General features: G+C 45.6%; 1 protein-coding gene across 10 annotated transcripts; it reads left to right on the top strand.

Annotated features, from left to right (window-relative positions):
• The first annotated feature begins 532 nt into the window (after window positions 1-532).
• On the top strand, window positions 533-25,627 carry taf1 (TAF1 RNA polymerase II, TATA box binding protein (TBP)-associated factor). Of its 10 annotated transcripts, XM_042093863.1 has the most exons (42): window positions 534-841; window positions 1,453-1,567; window positions 2,320-2,446; window positions 2,557-2,673; window positions 2,761-2,883; window positions 3,029-3,270; window positions 3,631-3,840; window positions 5,153-5,431; window positions 5,952-6,153; window positions 6,437-6,544; window positions 6,710-6,877; window positions 7,165-7,292; window positions 7,636-7,743; window positions 7,891-8,064; window positions 8,710-8,883; window positions 9,054-9,158; window positions 9,449-9,649; window positions 9,877-10,018; window positions 10,209-10,247; window positions 10,623-10,753; window positions 11,437-11,517; window positions 12,033-12,182; window positions 12,573-12,710; window positions 13,844-14,019; window positions 14,330-14,556; window positions 15,108-15,315; window positions 15,697-15,862; window positions 16,355-16,566; window positions 16,660-16,768; window positions 16,929-17,027; window positions 17,387-17,564; window positions 18,394-18,461; window positions 18,596-18,718; window positions 19,149-19,241; window positions 19,405-19,489; window positions 19,593-19,660; window positions 19,768-19,884; window positions 22,688-22,792; window positions 23,465-23,560; window positions 23,708-23,918; window positions 24,395-24,566; window positions 24,973-25,627. In XM_042093863.1, exons 2-42 carry the CDS (start codon window positions 1,454-1,456, stop codon window positions 25,196-25,198), a joined length of 6,000 nt encoding a protein of 1,999 aa, XP_041949797.1. In that variant the 5' UTR covers window positions 534-841; window position 1,453; the 3' UTR covers window positions 25,199-25,627. The 10 variants fall into 10 exon arrangements, with proteins under 10 accessions (XP_041949805.1, XP_041949797.1, XP_041949806.1 ...); XM_042093871.1 differs by lacking the exon at window positions 10,209-10,247 and having other exon boundaries at window positions 533-841; window positions 3,032-3,270; window positions 12,591-12,710; window positions 15,697-15,868; XM_042093872.1 differs by lacking the exon at window positions 10,209-10,247 and having other exon boundaries at window positions 3,032-3,270; window positions 12,591-12,710.
• Window positions 25,628-25,729: the final 102 nt, after the last annotated feature.

Here is a 25,729-nt window from a genome sequence, read left to right as displayed (position 1 = left end):
CGCTTGTGATATAAGATTATTGCAAGAATGGTCTTTATATGAAATTATTAAAATTAATAATGGGTAAGGAACCAAAAGTGTGCTCTAGCCTACCAATGAATGGATGTTCAACAAATGTAGGCTACTGCTCTTCTCAGCTGACAAAATCGGGCATTAGTCTTTGGAATGAAGAGTGACTATAAGGCAAACCCGATTGTCATTGATTTACCCATTGGTTTGGTTTCTCCTTTTGTTCTCCCTCTTCTTTTCCTTTTTTCATCACCACAGGCCTCCTCTAGCAACTTTTTCAAGTCTGGCTTTTTATGTCTGTAGGTAGGCCTATGTAGGCCTATGTTTACTAATCAAAAAATTGTATTGGTGGAATGTACATTTATTTTTAACTATTGTAATTCATATCATTAAATGACAATGAAGGCATGCAGTATGATACAAATTACACCACCTCGCTGCAAAAGCGCTGTTGTCCATCATAGCTGCAGCAGGCTGCAGTATGTGCCGTTTTACGTCACACAAGCGACGGATGTGCGTGGAAGCCATCGTAAAATCGTAAAACCAGAGCCCGTCTATTAGACATTCTCTGGTAAAACCCAAACCCCTATGGTAAAACCAGACTCAGGAGCGATTCAGACAGGGATCTCTAAGTGCAAAATGACATGGCGTAGTCACCCATAACGTTACTGATCATATAAAAAGGATACAATAATTATTTTAGGGGTGGTGGTTGCAAACTAGTCGTCCAACTAAAAGATCCAATGCAACGACAACTAGCTAGCTAGGCTAGCTAACGTTAACCCGCGGATTTCCAGGCCGTACTGCTCTCTTCGAGGAAACAAGTAAACATGTAAGAGTCATCTCTTTTACTTTTGTGTACATTTATGAAACAATTAAGGATTTCTCTCTAGTTTGAAATGACCAGCATGAACAGAAAGCAAGGATAAATCATGCCATTGCACGTTAACCAAATGTAGTGCTGTACAAGAATCTGTTTTGTGCGCAGAACAGGACAGCAGGCATTTGTTTTTCTCTCCTGCGAGTATGATGAATATTTATTGTATAGCTTCTAGGTTAGTCTGTCATTGCCCTCGGTTGGTAGAGTGAAATATTCTTTATAATCGATCTCATTAAGTTTTGTTTACATCATGCTTTGGTCGACAGCTAACGTTAGCTGTTATGTTTAGCTAACGTGAGCTAGCTGTCGTTCATCCACTAACATTACAATTGTGTTTCTAGTGTCAAAGTAAATATTCCAGTGCACGTTTTTTTTATTTGCAATTTCCCTGTCATCAAGCTGCATTATTTAGGATATATGCTGTACCCAAAATTGGCCAATAACCGCATTTGTTTACATGATGGACGTATTGGTTTAAAGCTAAAAATATCTCATGTCTGCCATGTATTTATGAGAAATATGTCAGTATCTATGTGTTGATTAGCCCTTAAACTGTCGTTCAGAATGTCGGATTCGGACAGTGACGAGGAGCATGGTCGCCCATTCTCTCTCACGGGCTTTCTGTTTGGCAATATCAACGAGGATGGACAGCTGGAGGGTGACAGCGTGCTCGACACGGTAACTTTACAATAATGTGAACAAGAGACAGAGGAAGGATGTATGTTGTATAGAAGGGGTGTGGGCAGGGGATGAGACGATACATATTTTTCACGCTGACATTACTTTGTAAAGTATTATTATTACCTGTGTAGTAAGACATTTTGGCCTTAAGGGTGTTCACCATATTACATATTATAACAATTTACTCTTTGGTATGGTCTGTGCACATGTTGAAGAAAGAGACACTGCTGTAAGCAGAAAGTGAAGGAGAGATTTATGAGGTAACATCTGTGGAATGCCATGTTCAAGGTGTTTGCGCAGCTATGCTGTGTGTGTGTGTGTGTGTTCGAAGGAGTCTGTGTAAGCCCTGCTCCTTTGGGCTGGCGCCCAAGACCTTATTTACTGTCTTGGTCAATCTTGACTGGATTCCATAGATGTCAGTCGTTATGGGATACAACCTTATAGATATGGTTAACTCTTGGGTAACTAAGTCGTAAACAGGTTTGCGTACCATTAATGGAGATGTCATGTCTTGTCTGACTTGTCAGGGGGGTATAAATTGTGTTTCCTTGTTTGTAACAGCAGACTGCGTCTGTTGGCAACACGACGTAGGTCTCCGGATATTCGTGAATAAAGCTCTCTGAGATTTCTGACTCTACTGACTCTCGACTGAGACTTCATTTCTCAAACAATCTCTAGACAAATTTCTGTTCCTACACCTGTAAGTATCTATCAGTTAATATTGATCTGATTTTGTTGATGTTACTCAGGAGTCCAAGAAGCACTTGGCAGGGTTGGGATCACTGGGTCTGGGCTCGCTCATCACAGAGATCACTGCCAGTGAGGAGGACGAAGACCGCGATGATGAGAAAGAACAGGCAGGAACCGACTCTGAAGGTGAGGGGAAGAGAAGAGCTGCGTCCGCATCCTAGCCTCTGAAGAACAGAGCACAGAAAACAGAATTAACAGTGATGTCTGTCTGTCTGCCTGTCTGGTAATTTCTGCAGGTTGGGTGAAAAGCACAGAAGATGCGGTGGACTACTCTGACATCAGTGAAGTCGCGGAGGATGAAACAAGGAAATACAGACAAGCCATGGGAAGCCTACATCCTGGCAGGGCAAATGGTATGTCACTTACTCATAACGCATCCCACTTACATGCTGAATCCGCTGCCACGTGCCTGCATTGATACCTGTACCTCCTGCTCTCAGATGATGAGGATGACTACGATGCAGACTGTGAAGACATTGACGCCAAGTTGATGCCCCCTCCTCCACCACCAAGCCTACCTACACCAGGGAAGAAAGATGAGCTTCCAAGCCAAACCACCAGTGGTAACTGAGGAATAAAAATGCTTAGGGAACAGGATGGGTGTTTGATTTGTTCCGCAATTTAGGTTGTGCTCCTGTGTTTTCTTCCACTGACTTGTTTCCCTCCTTCTTTCCCATCCCTCTCCACATCTTTTTTTCTTCCTCTCAGTAGTTGGGGATGAAGGGGACGGCATCATCCTCCCCTCCATCATCGCTCCATCCTCCGCTGTGGAGAAGGTGGACTTCAGCAGCTCGTCGGACTCTGAGTCGGAGGCTGACCGGCCCTCGCAGGGCCCCGGAGGGGGCGGCCCTGCTATTCTCTCACTGCCCCTGGCCGGCATCATGCAGAAGGATGCGGCCAAGGCCCTGCCCGGTGTCACAGAGCTCTTCCCAGTGTTCAGACCTGGAAAGGTCAGTCCACAGGGTTGTAGTCTTAGGGCGGTTATATAGTGGTGTTAACATTAGAATCAGAGTCAGAATCATGCTTTATTGGCCAAGTATGTGTACAGTAAACACTAATGTAAATATACACAGTCATTAGTTTTCATGTCTGGTGTCTCAGCAATTAACCTAAGGGAATAAGAGCTTTCTAACTGGTAGATGATCTAGTTTTGTAGTAGTATTTGGATGCAATCAAATGTTATTGACACTAATGAGATTCCACTGCCCTCCCCTGGACAATAATGCTCAAAAATACAAGGTCATCACCATGGACACCAAACTCTTTTTTTCCTCTTGTATATGATTCCTTTGTTATTGGCCCTGTTACAGGTGCTGAGGTTCTTGCGGCTCTTTGGCCCAGGCAAGAACACCACATCCGTGTGGCGTAGCGCCCGCAGGAAGAGGAAGAGGAAGCAGCGAGAGCCGCAGCCCGGCACGCCCCCACCCGAGGGCGAGGCTCCTGAGTGCGAGAAGAAGCCCAGCTGGAACTACGAGTATGCCCCACCGCCACCTCCCGAACAGTGCCTGTCCGATGACGAGGTCAGAACACGCGGCCGCAGACTCTTTTCTCACATGCTAGTAGCACAGTTGATGGGGCTTTGCATGATTTGAACAAGTTTCTCCCAAGTCTGGAGACTAGAATGCTACCATGCAGGCATGCACTTCCTAGATCCTATATATGAGTAATTGCATGAGGTTTTGTAAGCCAGCAAGTGGTCTTGAACTTGATTGGATGCACTTTTAAGGATGCCATATTGTTACTGCGTTGTGTTTGACTGACCATGCAGCTCAGCCCTGCACACGAACCCACAATATACAGCACTGCAGATTTTGAGGCGAGCGTGCTAGCACCCATGGTTGCTACTAGCATCTCTTACTAGCATGCCTTTTAAGGCGTCAGGAGGAAGATTCACTTTACGCACATACTGTGCAGTGTAGTAAGACATTTTTATGGGTTTTCACCATATATGTGTGTGCTACAGTATATTCAACCATTTACTCTTTTGGTATGGTCTGTGCACATGTTGAAGAAAGAGACGCTGCTGTAAGCAGAAAGTGAAGAAGAGATTTATGAGGTAACATCTGTGGAATGCCATGTTCAAGGTGTTTGTGCAGCCATGCTGTGTGTGTGGGTGCGACATGCTGTGTGTGTGTGTCTTCGAAGGAGTCTGTGTAAGCCATGCTCCGGCGGGCTGGCACCCAAGACCTTATTTACTGTCTTGGGGTCAATCTTGACTGGATTCCATAGATGTTGGTCGTTATCAACCTTATAGATACAGTGGGGAGAATAAGTATTTGAACCTATGCTAAAAATACATTCTTCATTCACTAATATTGGTGTTCGGGTTGGATTTTTAATCATTTTTTTTAATTAAGGCATTAAGATCAATTTCTAACAGATTATTTTATATTCCTCTTTTTAGTCAACTTTAGCATGGGTTCAAATACTTATTCTCCCCACTGTATGGTTAACTCTTGGGTAACAAAGTCGTAAACAGGTTTGCGGTACCATTAATGGAGATCAGGGGGGTATAAATTGTGTTTCCTTGTTTGTAACATCAGACTGCGTCTGTTAGCAACACGACGTAGGTCTCCGGATATTCGTGAATAAAGCTCTCTGAGATTTCTGACTCTACTCCTGGCTGATTGAGACTTCATTCAAACAATCTCTAGACAAATTTCTGTTCCTACATCAGATATCGTACCAGCTGATTACCGTTACACTGGCAGTACCCATTCATTGATATATGTGTCTTTATACTGGAGTCAAACAATTGTTTGACATATATAAGCTTCCTGATATTCTGTCTGATTTTCCTTCTTCATCTCTTTTTGTTTGCCTGCGCTCCAGATCACAATGATGGCTCCAGTGGAGTCCAAGTTCTCGCAGACGTCCGGCGAGGGCGATAAGGTGACCGAGTCGCGGCCGAAGGTGGCCGAGTGGCGGTACGGTCCGGCGCAGCTCTGGTACGACATGCTGGGGGTGCCGGAGGATGGCAGCGGCTTCCATTATGGCTTCAAGCTCAAAGAGGAGGGACCAGAGGAGGCGCAGCCCACACCTGCTCCTGCACCTCCACCTCCTCCTCCACCTCCACCTGCACTTGCTACCACACCTGAGTCACAGAATGAGGTCTGAAACCCTCTTAGTGTGATAAATCTAACTTAACTGATGAATGTTTGGAGACGTCTTTTGGAGCTGCCTTTTTGTCATTTTGCATCATGCATCATGATAGAAAATACAGATGTGAAGGGATCCTCAGTTATCCTTTTGTCTCTCTTGCTGTCACACCCATGTTGTTATCTTGCCTCTCCCTCTATATCTCCCTGTATGTGGCACAGTAGCAAAATTATTCTTTTAATTTGATACATTTTTGTCAGAGGTGCCTTATTTGTATATTTTCTAAAGATGTATCTCAAATCAGCAATTTGAAATGGACTTGCAGGCCATTTAGAGATGAGACCTGAGATCTAGTTCAAGGGTTCGCAAATATCCTTTTATTTTTGCAGAACAATACCGATTTGAAAACATCTGTGACACATTTGTTGAGTCAATATGCATAGATAGAAATATGTGGCAATATGATGCTATAAGCACTGAGTGGGTCGATGTGGATCACCGAATAACCATGTGTGTGTTCTGCTGTTGACAGGAGCTGAATGAGGAGGAGCAGGAGAGGCAAAATTTGGAAGACGAGCTCTTCCTCATGGTCACTCAGCTGCAGTGGGAGGATGACATCATCTGGAACGGGGAGGATGTGAAGCACAAGGGCACTAAGACCCAGCGAGCGAGCCTGGCAGGGTGGCTGCCCTCCAGCATGACCCGCAATGCTAATGCATACAATGCCCAGCAAGGTGAGGTGCTCTCATGTTGTAGTTCAGCATCCTCTATGTTAAACCATGTGGTCTGAAGCCGTGCTCTAGGACTGGCTAGTTCCACTGTACACTTCACAAATCAATTGGCCATTCTTTTGACCTGAAGTGTGTGTGTGTGTGTGTGTGTGTGTGTGTGTGTGTGTGTGTGTGTGTGTGTGTGTGTGTGTGTGTGTGTGTGTGTGTGTGTGTGTGTGTGTGTGTGTGTGTGTGTGTGCGCGCGCGTGTGCATGCGTGCGTGTGTGTGCGCGTGCTGCCATTACAGGTCTTACAAGGAGCATCTCTCAGTTGGTTCCGCCAACCCCACCTCCCATGCCCAAAGCCCCCTCTATCTCAGGGTCCAAGAGAGACAAACATAACCAAGACCATCAAGGTATTTGCGTGTGACTTTTTGGAATAGCTACCTAATGTAAACAGCTTTATTATAGTACTGGTAATATAGTACTTTATTATAGTACTATATTACCAGAATTTCAATTCTCAATTCTCTGTTGTTCTGATAACTGAGTAATGGCTGCCCTGTTTTGTCTCGTGCCAGTGTCCCATGAGGATGATGCGCCGTGGTTCTCCATCTTCCCCATCGATAATGAGGAGCTGGTGTATGGACGCTGGGAGGACAACATCATATGGGATGACCAGAACATGGACCACATGCTGTGTCCCCCCGTGCTCACTCTGGACCCAAACGATGAGAACATCATCCTAGGTACAGTAGCATCTCGAAGCAATCGAACATAAGAACATTACAGTAGTATTAGTATTCTTGAATTTTCCATTGGGGATCAATACAGTATCTATCTATCTATTTAGTATCATATTATATGAAAGAGTTATCCGGGAAGCCCCTTGTGCCAGACGGTGTAGATGTAAATTAATAAATTATAATAGATGAGTGTGCCTTTTCCTGAATATTTTTCTCTTTATAGGTTGTAGTCTTTGTTGGTTTATTCATGTTGTTTTTTTTGTATTGTTTTTTTTTTTTGTTTTTTTCAGAAATCCCAGATGAGAAGGAGGAAAGGACATCCCACTCGCCCTCCAAGGAGAACAAGAAAGAGACGGCCCTGAAGAAGAGCCGCATCCTGCTGGGAAAGACCGGCGTCATCAAGGAGGAGCCACAGCAGGTCTGTTATTGGCTGAGAGGGCATCGTGGATCAGATTGTAGTACGGGCAGGAGGTCATATAATGATGCTATCACAATATTTGGGCCACAATATCATATTATTGTGATTCTTCACATTTTACAACAACATTTAGATTCTGCAATACATTGTTTATTTATTTATTCATTGAATTATGTCTCCCATATATTAACTTCAACCATCTCTGCAGAAAATGTGTTCTCTACCCTCTGCATTGTAGATGAGGATGTAAACAGAGTGCAGACTGTACTGTACATCTGGAACAGATTTGTCTAAGAATTATTTTTCACTCCTTGCTTTTTCCCCCTCTCTCTCCCTTATTCAGAACATGTCTCAACCGGAGGTGAAGGATCCCTGGAACCTGTCCAATGATGAGTTCTACTACCCCAAACAGCAGGGGCTCAGGGGCACCTTCGGAGGCAACATCATCCAGGTTAGCACTACAACTTTATGAAAAGCTTTTATGGAATAGAAAAAAATACACTGAATCTTTTGAAGTGGATACTCAAGGTATCTTTTTCTCTCTCTCTCTCTCTCTCTCTCTCTCTCTCTCTCTCTCTCTCTCTCTCTCTCCCTGTAGCACTCCATCCCTGCGGTGGAGCTGAGGCAGCCGTTCTTCCCCACGCACATGGGTCCCATGAAGCTGCGCATGTTCCACCGACCCTCGCTCAAGAAGTACTCGTTTGGAGCGCTGTCTCAGCCCGGCCCGCACCCATCCCAGCCGCTGCTCAAGCACATCAAGAAGAAGGCCAAGGTGTGTGTGTCTGGGTGTGTGGGGGTGTGGATGTGGGTGTGTGTGTGCACGAGAGTAAGCTCGGACCAGTGTATGTGCCAAGGTGTGTGAGAGGGCTTATGAGGCCTTCAGGTACAACGCCACCACGCCACTGCTGCATTCTGAATCCCATTATTTCCAGTGGCTTGCAGCATGCAACAATGGTTTACATATGTGTGCAGGGTTCCCACGGGTCATTGAATTTCTGGAATATCATGGAATTTTGATAAACTCTATTCCAGACATGGAAAGTCAAGAAATTGTATCAAATTTGGGGCAAAGTTTAAAATGTACTTGCCAAAATACATTAATACAAATATATTTCCACACAGAATTTGTGTTTATCTGGTTATTAGCTTCACTGCTGCCTTGAGTGGTTGTGGTTAGTCCAACTTTGTTTTTTCAATGCCCATTTATTCATCTTTCAACGCTACAGGGCTGCTCTGAAATCTTTTGATCAGTATATTGTACCATTCATTATATGTCGTAGAAATTCTGTTTTTTTGTCAGGGAAAAGTCATGGAATTTTACATTTGACTTGGAGTGAGAACCCTGTTTGTGGGTGGCTTGTGTGTATGAGAAGCCTTTGAGACGCTAACATGGTGGATGTGTTCCTGTGCGTCATAGATGCGGGAGCAGGAGAGACAGGCCTCGGGTGGAGGAGACATGTTCTTCATGCGCACGGCGCAGGACCTCACGGGCAAGGATGGAGATCTCATCCTTGCAGAGTACAGCGAGGAGTACCCGCCCCTCATCATGCAAGTCGGCATGGCAACCAAGATCAAGAACTACTACAAGAGAGTAAGTGTGTTCAGTCACGCCATACAGAGAAGGACACGATCCTCTGAAGTTGAATCTTAATTTCCATGAGGCTCTAAATAAACTGAAATGGAATTTAAATATTTAAATGTAGCAGTCTGAGGGCAGTTTGACTTACTGAAATGATGTGTGTGTATTTTCCTAACCTACAGAAACCAGGTAAGGATCCAGGCGCTCCAGACTCTAAATATGGAGAGACTGTGTACTGCCACACATCACCATTCCTGGGTTCGCTGCACCCTGGTCAGCTTCTACAGGTACATCTCTCTTTCCCCTTCCCTCCCTCTCTCTCCCTCCCTTTCTCTTGCTCTCTCTTTCACATCCACAGACACACACACACACACACACACACACACACACAGTCTGTCTGTTTTCATCCCTGCCTTTGTCTGTCTCTCTTCGTCTCGCCCTCATCCTTTCCCAAATCTTACTCTGCCTCTTCTCTCTTTCTCTCACTCACTCACTCATTCACATACATACTGAGACAATGCAATAGGTATCTAGCTAACTATTTGCCGGATGTTGTGTGTACGTGTTTACCTTCCAGGCATTTGAGAACAATTTGTTCCGAGCTCCCATCTACCTTCATAAGATGCCAGAGACAGACTTCCTCATTATCCGGACGCGGCAGGGCTACTACATCAGAGAGCTGGTGGACATGTTTGTGGTGGGACAGGAGTGCCCTCTCTACGAAGTGCCCGGCCCCAACTCCAAACGAGCAAACACACACATCAGGGACTTCCTGCAGGTAAGACACACACACACTTTCACTCACACTCACTCTCTCTCCTTCACTCACTCACACACACACACACACACACACACACACACACACACACACACACACACACACGCAAGCTTCCTTGTGCGTGGGAGGTTCACCCCGTAGTTTTCTAAAATTCTTTTCTATTTATGATGTTGTTTTGTGCTTGCTCATTGTAACTTGTGTGTTCTGTGCTTGTGGTGGGTTTTCAGGTGTTCATTTACAGATTGTTCTGGAAGAGTAAGGACCGTCCACGGCGTATCCGTATGGAGGACATCAAGAAGGCTTTCCCCTCGCACTCTGAGAGCAGCATTCGCAAACGCCTCAAACTCTGTGCTGACTTCAAACGCACAGGTACACACACACACACACACACACACACACACACACACACACACACACACACACACACACACACACACACACACACACACACACACACACACACACACACACACACACACACACTCAAAACAAGCTGCTCTCTTTAATCATTCAGTGAAGTGACATGTTGGTGAAATGTCTGCTGCTTTGTCTTTGCCAGCCAGGTGTCAGGAGAGAGAGAGAGGCTCAGGCAGGGAAGGTAAGAGAGAGAGAAAGAGAGGGAGAGGGAGAGGAGGAAGAGGATGTAGTGAAGGGTGAAGTCCCGCAGACTGGAGACTAGCCATGTTGCTGGCCGGTCACACTGACTGGCTCAGGAAGGAGGTGGTGTGTGTGTGTGTGTGTGTGTGTGTGTGTGTGTGAAGGCTGTGGCTAGGGACACGTAGCCTGGAGGAAGAGACTGAAGATCTCTGATCTCAGAACCTTCTAAAGAAGAAAAAAGAAAGAGTGAGAGAAAGAAATAGCCCTCCAAAATAAACAGGATGCCATGGTTTCCCTTGTTCTGTGCCCGTTGGAGTATGCACACAGCCTTGTCCTGTTTTCTTCCTGGTTGTATCACTGTCTTGGCCTCTGGCAGGGATGGACTCCAACTGGTGGGTGGTGAAGCCTGACTTCCGGTTGCCCACGGAGGAGGAGATCAGGGCCATGGTGTCCCCAGAGCAGTGCTGCGCCTACTACAGCATGCTGGTAGCAGAGCAGAGACTCAAGGTCAATATATATACACACACACACACACACACACACACACACACACACACACACACACACACACACACACACTGTCATACAGTATACGTTACAGTAGACAGATATACCATATTCAGATACCATACATGCTGTATACCACACACACACACACACACACGGACGGACGGTACTAACACATACCACACACACATATGCCATATTTACACAATATACACAACATATTCACAAACCATATTTACACACACTTACACATGCCAAAATCACACACCAACATATGCAGCACTCACATACAACATATTTAAACTCTTACTTTCTTTCTTTCTTTCTTTCTCTGTCTTCCCCTCTCTCTCTCTCTCTCTCTCTGTCTTCCCCTCTCTCTCTTTGTCTCTCTCTCTCTCTCTCTCTCTCTCTCTCTCTCTGTCTTCCCCTCTCTCTCTGTCTTCCCCTCTCTCTCTTTGTCTCTCTCTCTCTCTCTCTCTCTCTCTCTCTCTCTCTCTCTCTCTCTCTCTCTCTCTACCTACATGCCTACACACACACACTTCCACTTATTACATTAATAAATCACATACAGTGTCACACATACTCTCTCACACACACACACCATGTGCACAAGCACAATTTCTATCTCTGGGCATACATTTGAAAAATGTCACACAACCAGAAATTGTCCATGTGCCCCACAGGATGCGGGCTATGGAGAGAAATCCTTCTTCGCCCCTGAGGAGGAGAATGAAGAAGACTTCCAAATGAAGATTGATGATGAAGTAAGTCCCAGAGGCTTAAGTCATATTTAACTGATATATTACCGTGTTAGACCTGTAGAATTAGCTACCTGTTAGTAAGGTATTATTGTCAGTGATTGATGACTTGATGAGTATGACTACCTGTCTTGATGAGTGATAAAAGAGAAATAAAAAAGAACAGTAACATATGTCATGACATACAAAAATGACAGTTATTCAGTTGTTGAGATGAGTGGTGATATGATTTAAAAAAAAAAAATCAGAAAAAAAATCAGTTGTGATAGCTTTTGAAGGTAATTACAATGTTACACATCAACATTTTCTGCAAATCTTGAGTCATCACATATCAGTTGGGTCTGAGTCTTCAGCTCTGTAATTGGGCACAGAGATGAAACGTGTAATATTTTCATGTCATTTAATTCTATTAAAAGTTACAAATCATAAACATGGTGATTTATAGTTACAACGAAATCCTTTGTTTTTAGCGCAAATCCCTGTAGGTACGTAACCCAAAGCCCTGTTGTGTCTCTCTGTAGGTGCGGACTGCCCCCTGGAACACCACACGCGCTTTCATCGCCGCCATGAAGGGGAAGTGCCTGCTGGAGGTGGCCGGGGTGGCTGACCCCACGGGCTGTGGAGAGGGCTTCTCCTACGTCAAAATCCCCAACAAACCCACCCAGCAGAAGGTTTGCCTCTCTCTGCCCTGCTGTCTGTTATGTGCTGTGTTGAAAGTGAACTTATAGTAAACAAAAAAAAAATCCAAACCAAAAAGTTGATGAAAGAATAATTAAAATGGGCAGAACGCATTGTTGGGGGGAGCAGCTGCGGCGTCCCTACCACGTATGGGTTTGGGGGACCCAGGTTCGAATCTGACCCGCAGTCATATCCCAATCCCACCCCATCTCTCTGAATAAGGGCAAAAAAACAAAGAAATATACTTAAAATTTCAAAATAACTTGGTGTGATTCTCTGTGATATAAACTGCATATTGAGGATTTAAAGGTTTCCTCTGGCGGTTCATGAAGTGTGTTTCCTGAACAGACCTTACACAGAATCTTTCCCATAATCTCTGACAGCTGATGTCCTCCACCCAGGACGACCGCGAGCTTCAGCCCGTAAAGAAGACTGTGACCGGCACAGACGCCGATCTCCGACGCCTGTCCCTGAAGAACGCCAAACAGCTGCTCCGCAAGTTTGGCGTTCCAGAGGAAGAGGTATGTCCTCATCATCACACGCACAGACTTCCCAGAAATAAAAACAGCGCTAAGAAAAAAAAAAGAAAAAAAAACACGCTAAAACAGGCTCCCAGCACATCTCTTGACCACTGTGGCCCTGGCTGTGTTTGGTGTGTTGGCAGAAACCTGTTGAGAAGTGAATTATTTTTCTTCTAGAATTCTACACAAACAATCTATAGTTTCAGTGTTCTTTATACAGTCTATGGGGAAAATCTCTGAGGGTAATTGTGGCATCATAATGCGGAACTCTCAGTTCGCGAACATTCTAATCACATTCATGGCTCCAACGTCTCGTCACCAGCAATATGCTAATGAGTCCCAGAACGTCCACGCCCTTTTTTAGGTGAAGGAAGTAGGCACTTTGCTATTACTTTTGACAGAACAGTAGGCTACTTCAATGAGCAGGCACCATGCCTAAAAGCTGCTGTGTTGTATTTTGCAACAACAACAACAAAAATAAGGATTTGCGGTTTAGTATGTTGCCACAAAAAGAAAGGGAAGGGAAAAGAAGGTGTTTGTGGCTCCAATCAGGAGAGAGAATCCCGATGGGAGGCTGTGGGACCCGACGTCTAAATTTGTTTACGTCTGCGGCAAACACTTTGTTAGCTAAAGTCAGTCAGTCATGCTAGCTAAAGTCAGTTGATGTCCGATGTTAAATATGTCTAATCTAATAATGAAGGAATGAATGAAACTTTGCAAACTAGGAGCTGTGATTACATGGCATAGTTCAGCTCCGAGTTAGCCTGCAACACCTAGCACTAGTGCTATTGTAGTTACCATGGTAATGATAAACAAAGCCGTTGTCATATTAAATGCTACACTATCGTGGTTGCACTCTGCATGTTAAATGCGCTATAAAATAGCGACACCGGTCAGGACTTGGAAGAGAGTTTGTATAACTTGTCTGCTGGCTGGCCATAGCATTAGATCGGTATAAATAGCTATATATAACACTTGGGTAAAGTTCAAAAATGTAATGCACTGAAATTCTCATAGACCCCCATTCAAATATTTCCGGGTAGTTTCACCTAAAAATGCCCAGATGTGTCAAAAAAACAGAAAGTACCCGGATTGTTGGAGCCATGTATATTTGTGCCCGTACTCCTCAACAGATTAAGAAGCTGTCCCGTTGGGAGGTCATCGACGTGGTGAGGACCATGTCCACGGAGCAGGCGCGCTCGGGCGAGGGGCCCATGAGCAAGTTTGCCCGCGGCTCTCGCTTCTCTGTGGCCGAGCACCAGGAGCGCTACAAAGAGGAGTGCCAGAGGATCTTCGACCTGCAGAACAAGTGAGAGACACAGGCAGCACACTCTACTCTAGGACCCACATCAGTTAGGGCTGTGCAATTAATCATTTTTTACATTCCAATGTTACATTTTCATTCCATTTTGCAATGGTGTTTTGGAAATTCACTGTTAAAAAAAGACAACTATTTTTTAGTTGAGTAAATGCATGCATTTTTTAGTTCAGAGTGACATTGCAAAACCAAAATTGTGTTTAAATAATTGCAATGGTCAGTATTGACACTACAAAAGAACTAAATGTGATTTGTTTCATTAATGAGTGGACTGGGATTTCTATTCGGCCTTGTTCCTCAGGGTTCTGGAGTCGACGGAGGTGTTATCGACGGACACAGACAGCAGCTCGGCGGAGGACAGCGACTTCGAGGAGATGGGCAAGAACATCGAGAGCATGCTGCAGAACAAGAAGACGAGCTCGCAGCTGAGCCGCGAGCGGGAGGAGCAGGAGCGCAAGGAGCTGCAGCGCATGCTGATGGGCGAGGACGGGGACAAGGACAAGAGCAAGGGACGTCGCAAGGGCCTGTGTAAGAAACACAGCCACACTGTGTGTGTGTGTGTGTGTGTGTGTGTGTGCGTGTGCGTGTGTATGTGTGTATGTGTGCGCATACGTGTGTGCGCGTGTATGTGCGTGCGCGTGTATGTGCGTGCGCGTGTGTGTGCGTGTGTGTAGGTACGTTTGTGTGTGTGTGTGTGTGTGTGCGTGTGTGTGTGTGTGTGTGTGCGCGTGTGTGTGTGTGTGTGCGCGTGTGTGTGTGTGTTTGCGTGTGTGTGTGTGTGTGTGTGTGTGTGTGTGTGCGCGCGTGTGTGTGTGTGTTTGCACGTGTGTGTGTGCATGTATATATGTGTGCATGTGCATATGTGTGTGCATGTATATTTATTGGTGGAGTGAAAAAAAGAGTGATCTAGGGACCTGTGTTAGACACAGAATGTGTGTTTGTGTATGTTGGTGGTGTTGGAGAAAGGGTGTGTGTGCATCTGTGTGCTTTCATAAGGCCCTTTGGCCTATTTGAGCATTTTGCAGTTTGGTTTTATAGGTTCATTGTTTTGAACCACTTCCATACTCTCCGTATTGCAGCCAGCGCTGTGTCCACCGGCTCTCACAAGGATGATGACACATCCTCAGTGACCAGCCTGAACTCCTCGGCCACTGGCCGGCGTTTGAAGATCTACCGCACATTCCGCGACGAGGACGGCAAGGAGTATGTCCGCTGCGAGACCGTGCGCAAGCCCGCCGTCATCGATGCGTACACGCGTATTCGCACCACGAAGGACGAGGAGTTCATGTGAGTGAAGTCTTTTTCTCATTGTGGCCCATTTTATTAGGGCTTGGCCTTGATTCTCTTGTCTCATTCTCTCCCTCCCTCCCTTTCTATCTCTCTACTAGCAAATGGGGCCCCTCCTTTTGAGCTGGGGTTCCGCTTAAGGTTTCTTCCTGTTAAAAGTAAACAAACGCGTTATCTTATGTTTGCTCTTGCCATTGGGACATTGGGACCTTTGACCTTCGGCGTCTATTGTTAATGGCACTGTAGAAATCAATACAATTGAGCTGAATTCAAATGAATTACACCACTGTGAAGTTGCCGGTGAGCCTCTCTCTCCCCTGACTGCTTATGACTGTGTGTGTGTGTGTGTGTGTGTGTGTGTGTACGTCTGTGTGTTTGCAGTCGTAAGTTTGCGCTGTTCGACGAGCAGCACCGCGAGGAGATGCGGAAGGAGAGGAGACGCATCCAGGAGCAGCTGAGACGCCTCAAGCGCAACCAGGAGAAGGACAAGTTCAAGGGCCCGCCGGAGAAGAAGGCCAAGAAGGTCAAGGAGAGGCCCGACCTCAAGGTAACCGTGAGTGTATTTGTTTCAGTCCCTATACACACACAATGGCTTACTGGCTTTTACGGAGCCACTCACATATAGTATTTGGATCAACACGATCTGAAAGTAACTTGCGTTGTGTGGACTGTTACGTCCCCCACTGGTCTTAACTTGAACCCCAGTGCCAGCAGGAGAGGCAGGTGTGCTACCAAGTTGGTTAAAACCCATGGGTGTTAGCATCTGTCGCTAGTATGACTTTTTAATCTGTCAGTCGGACAGTGTGGTTTACTCACTGCACAGCATCATGCTGTCTAGCTGTTCTGTTCATACCATATTGCCCCTTTTAGTTGGGCTTGAACACAGTTCCAATCCTCCAGGATTGTTTTTAATGAGTGCCCTGCCTATTATTATACCTGAAAATGCAGGCTGCCCCTGACATGATAAAGCGGCAGCCTGAAATGAGCCAATGTGATTGGCTGCTCATGACCTTTTGACCTTTCTTCTCTGTCCCTCCAGCTGAAGTGTGGCGCTTGCGGTGCCATTGGCCACATGAGGACCAATAAGTTCTGCCCGCTCTACTACCAGACCAACGCTCCGCCATCCAACCCCGTCGCCATGACGGAGGAGCAGGAGGAGGAGCTGGAAAAGACGGTCATCCACAACGACAACGAGGAGCTCATTAAGGTGGAGGGCACCAAAATAGTCCTGGGAAAACAACTCATTGAGAGGTATTGTAAGCTAACCATCTGTGTAAACATGAATGACTGACCTCTCCAGTCTGTTTGAGGCCTGAGTCATGATTGTTGTCCTCTGGTCCACAGCGCTGATGAGGTCCGCAGGAAGTCTCTGGTGCTGAAGTTCCCCAAGCAGCAACTTCCACCCAAGAAGAAGAGGCGCGTGGGAACTACTGTCCACTGCGATTATCTCAATGTAAGTGTGTGGGTGTGTGCGTGTGTATTTAGAGAGAGAGAGAGAGAGAGAGAGAGAATCCCTTTTGTTTGCTGGAGCTCCATTCTTCACATTAGCATGTTGTGTTTCAGAGCAGAAGTCCATTGAGTCTTTAACACCCCATTTTCTTCCCCTCTGCCAGCGGCCACACAAGTCCATCCATCGGCGCCGCACCGACCCCATGGTCACGCTGTCATCAGTCCTGGAGGGCATCATCAACGACATAAGGGATCTGCCCAACGTAAGGCCAACACCTCTCGCCCGGCTCTGTTGTAGTGGAGCTCGATGATGTGCTTTTGGGTCATTCAAGTTTCAGATTATGGGAAGGCAGGGTACGGGATGAGAAGCAGTTTAGTGAAGAGCAAAAATCCGCCCATCACAAGACTTGCCTTACTCACCTTAGCGGTTACCAGCTTAGTATTGCTGTCTCCAAGTCTGTCCATGAAGGCGGGCTGAGTAAATAATGGCAGCCTTCAGCTGTGTGAGTGTTTGATTTATGGCACATTGGTGTGTACATGAAAACACAAACACATAACAGTCTGCGTACACACTCCACACACTGTGTAAACACCGGATAAGCAGGCTTGTTTCTCTTGACAGACATACCCGTTCCACACTCCGGTGAATGCCAAGCTGGTGAAGGATTACTACAAGATCATCACGCGGCCCATGGACCTGCAGACGCTGCGGGAGAACGTCCGCAAGCGCATGTACCCCTCACGGGAGGAGTTCCGAGAGAGCGTGGAGCTCATCGTCAAGAACAGCTCCACCTACAACGGTACAGATGGACTCCCAACACACACACACACACACACACACACACACACACACACTTGTTGTATTTAAGGAACTGTAAATTGAGGAATGTATTTTCAGATTGATGGTAATTTTGATACCATAGATTTAATAGAGACCCAGTCAGACCAATAGTATGAAAAATCAGGAACAGAGTTTATTTACAATGATGCGCATCAAGGGAGAGACAGCATGACTTCACCTAAAGATCCATCAGCTGCTCTAACTAGACAAGGAAATAGGGTTTAAGTATCCTTCCAGGCTGACGGGAGATGGCGTTGCTCAACCCATCTCACGTGGACTACACTGAATCAGACTCTGATTAGTGGCAACCTGGCAATCCGGCATGCAGAACAGTGAAACACTGCAAAGTCATAATATTCCTGCTTATCTCTAAACACAGTCACACACAGATATACACAGGGACAGTAGATATCATTAGTAGTCATTACACAGAATCATACTTTTAGTATCAAAGTGACCCACTAATGAGAAATGCAGAACATTAAACCACATATTGGAATATTGGACATAATGCAGAACATTAAACCACATATTGGAATATTGGACATAATGCAGAACATTAAACCACATATTGGAATATTGGACATAATGCAGAACATTAAAGCACATATTGGAATATTGGACATAATGTTCTATTCCACTTTCTCTCAAGATATACACAAGGAATGATGTTCAATTCCTCGTGCTATAGATTCCCACAGTGGCCTGTAAACAGCCTGTTTCAGCCTGGGCCAGTGTGTTTGTTTTCAGTGTCTAATTCTGGTTGTGCCGTTTGTATCTGTCCTCAGGAGTCAAGCACCCTCTCACCCAGGTGGCTCAGTCCATGTTGGACCTGTGTGAAGAGAAGATTAAAGAGGTAAAGTTGGACTGTTCTCATCTTCCCCTTTCCCTCTCTGGCTCTGCTTTTCATGTTCAGACCCAACTTTATTTACTTGATTTTATTTGTTTGTTTTTGTTTATGCCACCCCCCCCCCCCCCCCCTTTCTGTAGAAAGAGGATCGTCTGGTGCGACTGGAGAAGGCTATCAATCCACTGCTGGATGATGACGATCAAGTGGCGTTCTCCTTCATCCTCGACAACATCGTCACACAGAAGATGATGAACGTGCCTGACGTGAGTCTCCATTCTGCCCAAGAGTTAACATTGTTGTCCAGTATTGGTAGGAAAGGCTTGTACATTTGTTTTGGTTTGTTTTTTTTGTTTTTTTACGAACGAGTGATCAAATGTTCTGTTTTTTCGTCCACACCCATCTAAAAGCTTTCAGTCATCATTTCCATTGCTTTCTCCGAACGTCACTTGGTTATTTTTACACACCCATGTCATAACTGTTATCAAATGTGTGATAAGATTCATTGTCCTTGACAACATTGCAACTTACTGTTGTGAATAGTTGCCAAGCATTTTCAGAAGTTAGGAGAAGTTGTAGGAGAATCGTCATAGTAGTCCCTATTTTTTGTCCCTGTCTTTCATTTGAAACATTTACACCAGTGTAAGTAGCCTTTCTGCCAATGTCAACATGTTTTGTCTCTATGTATTTTTCCAGTCTTGGCCATTTCAACACCCTGTTAATAAGAAGTTTGTTCCTGATTACTATAAAGTTATAGTCAGCCCTATGGATCTGGAAAACATTCGGAAGGTGAGGGGAGTTCTGCTTGTTTTCGCTAATTGTTTGACTGCTTATCTTATTCTCCATGGAAGTTTCTACATATGGCATTGTGTTGGACTTGGGATTTACTCTTACAGTCTTGTCTGTGCGTAATTGTGTGTGTGTGCTGGGTGTGTGTGTGTGTGTGTTTCAGAACATTTCCAAGCATAAATACCAAAACCGGGACGTCTTCCTCTCTGACGTCAGCCTGGTCCACGCAAACAGTGTCAAGTACAATGGTGAGGCCTATGAAGGAATCTGCCGGTCACATGCGCTGACCCATTGTATTGGTCTGTTGTGAAGGTGTTTGTTTGACCCCCTCTGTTTATGTTTATTTCTCAGGCCCCGACAGCCCATACACCAAGACTGCTCTTGAGATTGTAAATGTCTGCAAGCAGACCCTGGCAGAGGTAAGGGAACAGTCTCTCAGAGTGTGTGTGTGTGTGCGCGCGTGCATGTTGGTGTCTTTGACTGCTGTGTGTCAGAAATCATTTAACGTGTGTGTGTTTATGTTTAGTATGATGAGCATCTCACCCAGTTGGAGAAGGACATCTCCACCGCTAAGGAGGCCGCCCTGGACGCTGCCGATCTGGAGTGTTTGGACCCCATGACCCCAGGACCATACACACCACAGGTAGACACACACACACACACACACACACACACACACACACACACACACACACATATACATACACACACACATATACATACACACATATACATACACACACACACACACACACACACACACACACACATATATACATACACACACACACACACACACACACACAATCACTCACACACGTAAGCTCTAGCAGAGAAGCCATCTTTAGCCCTCTGCTCTCTCAAGACTCGCCCAGCTGACTAGCAAGCGTGTAGATCAACCCTCCTCCCACCCCCTTACGACCTATACGGCTTTTTCGACACCCCTTGGCCCTTTCTGAAATGAATCCCTACCCACTCCTCAATTACCGAGTGAACTCGGGTGGGAAACACCCTCGCAGCTAAATTAAGTTCCCTTGATTGCGAGTTGTAGGGTTGTAATAACACACACAGCTTTGGGACGAACTTCACTTTCCCTAGCGAAAGCTAGTCATCACATAACCACAGATTTGTTTACAGGCGTGGCCTACTCACATCCATGACGTGTTGCGTTAATTTACACACCCCCTCGACAAGTGACCATCGGTTTTCACTAGGCGGTGGAGGGTTTATAACACACTACCACTTAACAGTTATTGGTTTCGGATGGGCCCCTAATATGGCGGAGCCTCCGTGTGAGCGTGCAAACAAAGTGTAAGTGTCTAGAGAGAGGGTGAAGTAGCTAGTTTCGGAAAGGGCCCTTGTGTCTCGTAGCTTCCAGCTGTCTGTAACCCTGAACTTTGAACTTTAACCCTTTCACTTTAAACTGCTGTCTTTTGTTCTTTCTTCTGCTGTCTTTTGTTCTTTCTGTGATTCCTCTGTATTTTGGCTTTGGATTAGATTAGAACAATGAGTTTGCCATTGTTTTACAGTTTCAGTTAGTTTTTTTCATACTTAAAAACACAATATCCCATAAGGCCATTTTGATTTGGCAAACCTTTCAGTTTGGCAGCTTAGTGTCATAGTTATCATGAGGGGATACAAGGAAATTTCTGTCAACAGAGGACGTGACATGAACAGTCTAGGAAAAGATGAATATTACACTCAGGAGTACAATATTTGGTAAGGGGGATATTTCAGCCCCACTGGCATCCCCATCACTGCACTTAAAGCTGCAGTTGGCAAGTCTGACAGATTGAGGGGACTTTGAATTTTTGAATGTTTACAACTCTCATGCCCCTCCCCCACTACCACCGAGCACCCTCTCATCGAGTTCGTGCTCGTCAGTGCGCACCAGACTGTGATTGACAGTCAGATTTCACCAGTGTTGTGTGTGTAACGCGTTACAAAGTAACGAGTTACAGTAACGTAACTACTTTTTCGAGTAAAAAGTAGTGTAACGCGCTACTACTGAAAATTTGGTAACATAACGTAGTTCCTTTTTCATATCGGCGCAACGTTACTTTCCCAGGGACAGATTTGACAGCGACGCTGCTTTCTCAGCTGCGCGCTTGCGCAATAGGCACGAGCTCCACACAGCAGCCTACGTGACAGGCTGGTAGCATGAAGTGCAATCATAGCTCCACATGGTACGTGACAGAGGCTGGTGGCAATGAAGAGCAATCACAGCAAGCGAGATGCAGCCAACGTTAACTTCTGAGGGATGGAAGTATTCACATTACTTCGAACTCGTTGAAACTAAGGGGAGGAATGTGAGTGTTAGTTGTAGCCTACACTGTGCCCTGATTTTGTCCACTGCCATTAACTCAACTGCCAGCCTGTTGATACGATTTGCACTAGCATTGCACCAATTTCGGAGGAGTACCTGTTTAATGACCACCTATATGCCCAAGATGTATCGAGGCTATGTTATTTGATATTGTTTCATAGGGCTTTAGTGGTGGTGTTGAAGCCTATAATAGCCCAATGTTTTCTTGTCAAGTGCTCTGTTTGTGGCATTTTTTATAATAAAGAGCACAAAAGAAATACCTGTTATGTTCTCCATAGTAGAACTTTCTGTAGACCTACACATTTAGGAACAGATACTGGGTTCTGCCCAAAGTCGAGCAACATAAAAGTAACGTAAAAGTAACGAGTAACGTAAAAAGTTACTTTCCATAGAGGGTAACTAAGTAAAGTAACGGGTTACTTTTTTGAGAAGTAACGAGTAACGAGCAAACACTACTTTTTAAAAGTAACTTCCCCAACACTGGATCTCACACAGCCCTGCTCTGATTGGACCAAAAGAACCGGGAGCTGTGGATTTTTGCAAAATAAATAAAAGGCTCTAGGTGGAGGTAGAAGTGCAGTTTTTTTCTAAAACCGGCTGATTTATGTTGTTCTGTCGGAGCATAGTGTCGGTTTCAGTGAATATGATCAAAAAAATCTTGCCAACTGCAGCTTTAAGGCATCAGATTGCATTCGAATGGGCCAGCTCATTGTAAGCAGCTACTCTCTGAAATCATGTGCTTTTCAAGAGCAAAGAGTAACATACAGGTCAAGGACATCTTGACAATTATCTTCTCCATGAAGCTCTCCTGGAATGCATAGATATGTTTTCAGGGCTACCGACTAAAGGGCTACTGTGTTGGTCTTGAGAGAAAGGGCCACTTAGAGAAATCGGATGGATGTCTTAGTTCTGTCCTGTCCTGTCCTCTTCTGTGGAAGCTCTGCTTTTATAGTGTCAAACCTCTATGTTGTAGCTCCTTTCTGCAGTCTTATTGTTCTTTCTCTTTTTCCCCTCCTCCCTCTTTTCCTCTTCTCTTCATCCCCTGTGGTCCCTCCCTCCTCTCCCCTTCCTCTCTGTGTTTCCTCCTCTTCCTCTTCCTCCACCTCTTCGTCCTCCTCAGCCTGCTGAGTTGTTTGACAGCAGTACCTCTCTGAGTCTGCAGGGTGACGCTAGCCTCTTAGCCGAGGCTACGCTTCTCCCCACGCCAGAGAAAAGAGGGGTGCAGGTACACCTCCATCTCTCCTCCAGTCCCCACCTCCATTTGTGTCCGTAGCCACCATGCCATCCATCCATCCATCCATCCATCCATCCATCTGTTTTTAAATAACTTCATCCCAAACTCATTGTAGGATTCAAGGCTCCGTGTTCTAGGCTATAAAATCAGTTCTCTCTGAAAATAACAGTACTAGTCAATTTTATAGTCCAGGCGCTAAGTGTCGCTCGACAAATAGATGCTGCCGATAGATGTCGAAGAGCTGTAGGCTTTCATAGTCCAGCGCCAGCAACAAATTGTTGAATAAATCGTCGACTAGTTTCTATAACAACTTGGACATTGTTACATGTCCCCGTGTAAACAGACATACACAGTGACCACGGCAACGCACAATAGAACTCGAACTTCAGTTGATATCCAATCAGAGTGTGTGGCAACCTCTGTGGCATTTCAAAAATTTTTTGATGTACACTACACCCCAGCAGACAGAAATTGTGTCGCTTTTACATCATATTTTGTTGAGCGACACTTGTCACCTGGACCCTAGATTGGCCTTAAGCTTGTCATTTTCCATCAGCCATTTGTCCACCCCAGTCCAGTGCCCCTCTGCCTGCCTGCCTGCCTGCCTGTCTGTTAGTTAGGTCGTCCGTCTCACTGTCGTAACACAGCTGTGCTGTTTGTCAGGGTCGCCACGGCCGCAGGCTCGGAGAGGAAGAGTCTGATGTGGACATAGAAGGCTTTGAGGAAGAGGATGATGGCAAGCCCAAAACACCTGCCCCAGTACGTCATGACTTTTCCCGCGCCGTTGCCCACAACAGTGTGTGTGTGTGTGTGTGTGTGTGTGTGTGTGTGTGTGCGCGCGCACATGTGTGTGTGAGTGCGTACGTGTGAAGTGTATTTCTGTCTAACCCACCTGCTCCCTCTCAGGCCGAGGACGGAGAGGGCGATCTGGACGACGACGAGGAGGACGAGGACGAGATGCTGCTGCCGCCGCACCGTCGAGGCCACGAGGATGAGTACGAGGACGAAGATGAAGGCTCCAGCAGACCGCCGCAGGCCAGCGTGCTCTACCAGGACCTCCTCATGTCCGACGGAGAGGACGATGCCAGCGAGGAGGAGGGAGACAACCCTTTCTCCTGTGAGTAGGACAGAGAGTTGCGTGTGGAAGGGAATGCAGGGCTTAAAGAGTTCAGGCACTGTGCCTGAATTCAGGCATGGGTTGGGCTGTTTTAGAATTGAAAATGGGCAATATGCATATATGACGTCTTGTTAACTTCAGACACAGACATTTTCTTTGCTTTAAGCCCTGCAAATGTGTCTGTGTATAGTGTACGAGTGTGTGTGTGTGTGTGAGTGTATTGTAGAGACCCTTTCAACTGCATAAAATGTCATACATTTCCCTCAGGATGAATAAAGTATCTATCTATCTATCTATCTATAGATCTAAACAAACATGTTTGTTTCTAAGGCATTTCCAGGGGCACAGAAAACAACATTGAGCTGATAGGAACTTGGGGACAAACACAAATTTAAAAAAAAAAAAAAATGTGTGCGTGTGTGAAATGGGAATTTGATGGTGTACCATTGGCTCTCTTTTCTCCTCTTTACTCTCAGCGATCCATCTGTCAGAGAGCGGCAGCGACTCGGACCGTGAGCCGCCGCCTGCGTCCAGGGTGCACCAGGAGAGCGCGCGCATGGGCATGGGTCTGGACCAGGAGGAGAGCATGATGTCCTACGAGGGAGAGGGCCCTGACGAGGAGACCCACATGGAGGACAGCAACGTCAGGTGAGAGGTGTACACACACACACACACACACACACACACACACACTGGGTACAGTTGGTATAGTGCTGTTCAGTGAGTAGATCTTACTTCCATTCACCTGAGACGTGACGGATGCCATCACTAATGGGCTTTAGCGTCTTTGCTAACGTGACCATCTCATATACTGGCTCACAGGCTGGTATTGGACTGCGCTTGCCTAGAAAACACAGGTCACACACACACACACACACAGAGGAATCCTCACAGGGTTAATCACACCCTACAGGCTGCATATGCAATCTCAGACCCAATCTTAAATACAGTGAGCTGTCAAATCATATCTGGTTCATATTTGTGTAACTGTGTCATTGTGTCTCATTCACTGCAATGTGATTCACACGGCGCCGGTTGTGTTTGTGCCCCTCAGCTATGGCAGCTATGATGAGATGGAGGCGCAGCGACAGAGACAGAACTCCAGCCTGGGCAACGGAGAGGAGGACGGCGTTAGCGAAGAGGAGGAAGAGGAGGACGAGAGAGACGGCGGCCGGAGAGGGCCAAGTGTCCTCACTCAGGTCCAGCTCAGTGAGGACGAAGAGGACAGTGAGGAGTTCCGCTCCGTCGGAGGAGACAGTGACATGGACTCAGACAACTAGATTAAAGACCATGGACGCATTCGAGTACAACAATCAATTTTACTCAGAAGTTCACACATGTGGAAGTGCATGTTGGCCCCGTCAACGTGCTTGGACTGTGCTGCCAGTCTTGTTTCCATGGGAGGATTTAGTTCCAGTTGTTGTGCTATATATATAATATTATGTAAATATTGTGTCTTTTTTTGTAAGAAAACAACTCTGCGAGCCTTTTAATAGTCGACAGGAACTATTATGCGATTTATGTTTTAATTTTAGCAGAATGTCATTCAGTGACGTCAATGTAGTCTATCCGAAACTGTTTAAATAGCATTGGGCAGTCGCTTGACGTGGTGCAAACTAAAACAGAAATGTTTTTTTGAAAGGTGTTCATAAGCAGCATTTCAGTGTTGATATTTTGTCATAAGAATAAATTACTTTTGTTACATCGCAGGGAAGCTTTGTCATGTGATTATTTTTTTTCTGAACCATAGATACCACTAAAGACAAAGAGTTGAATATGGTTTAAAGGAAAGTCCTTAAACATACAGTAAC

This window comes from Alosa sapidissima, chromosome 5 (genome assembly GCF_018492685.1).
Source record: "Alosa sapidissima isolate fAloSap1 chromosome 5, fAloSap1.pri, whole genome shotgun sequence".
In the NCBI taxonomy this organism is placed as follows: domain Eukaryota; kingdom Metazoa; phylum Chordata; class Actinopteri; order Clupeiformes; family Clupeidae; genus Alosa; species Alosa sapidissima.
Note: the sequence above shows the minus strand (reverse complement) of the source record. Positions and strands in the feature narration are given on the sequence as shown.

Bases quoted from the DNA above. Each gene is read 5' to 3' on its own strand.
- taf1 (XM_042093863.1), top strand. From the start codon at position 1,454: ATGTCGGATTCGGACAGTGACGAGGAGCATGGTCGCCCATTCTCTCTC. The intron at 2,447-2,556 runs GTGAGGGGAAGA...TAATTTCTGCAG, and splicing joins GGCAGGAACCGACTCTGAAG to GTTGGGTGAAAAGCACAGAA. The intron at 10,754-11,436 runs GTCAATATATAT...TGTGCCCCACAG, and splicing joins TAGCAGAGCAGAGACTCAAG to GATGCGGGCTATGGAGAGAA.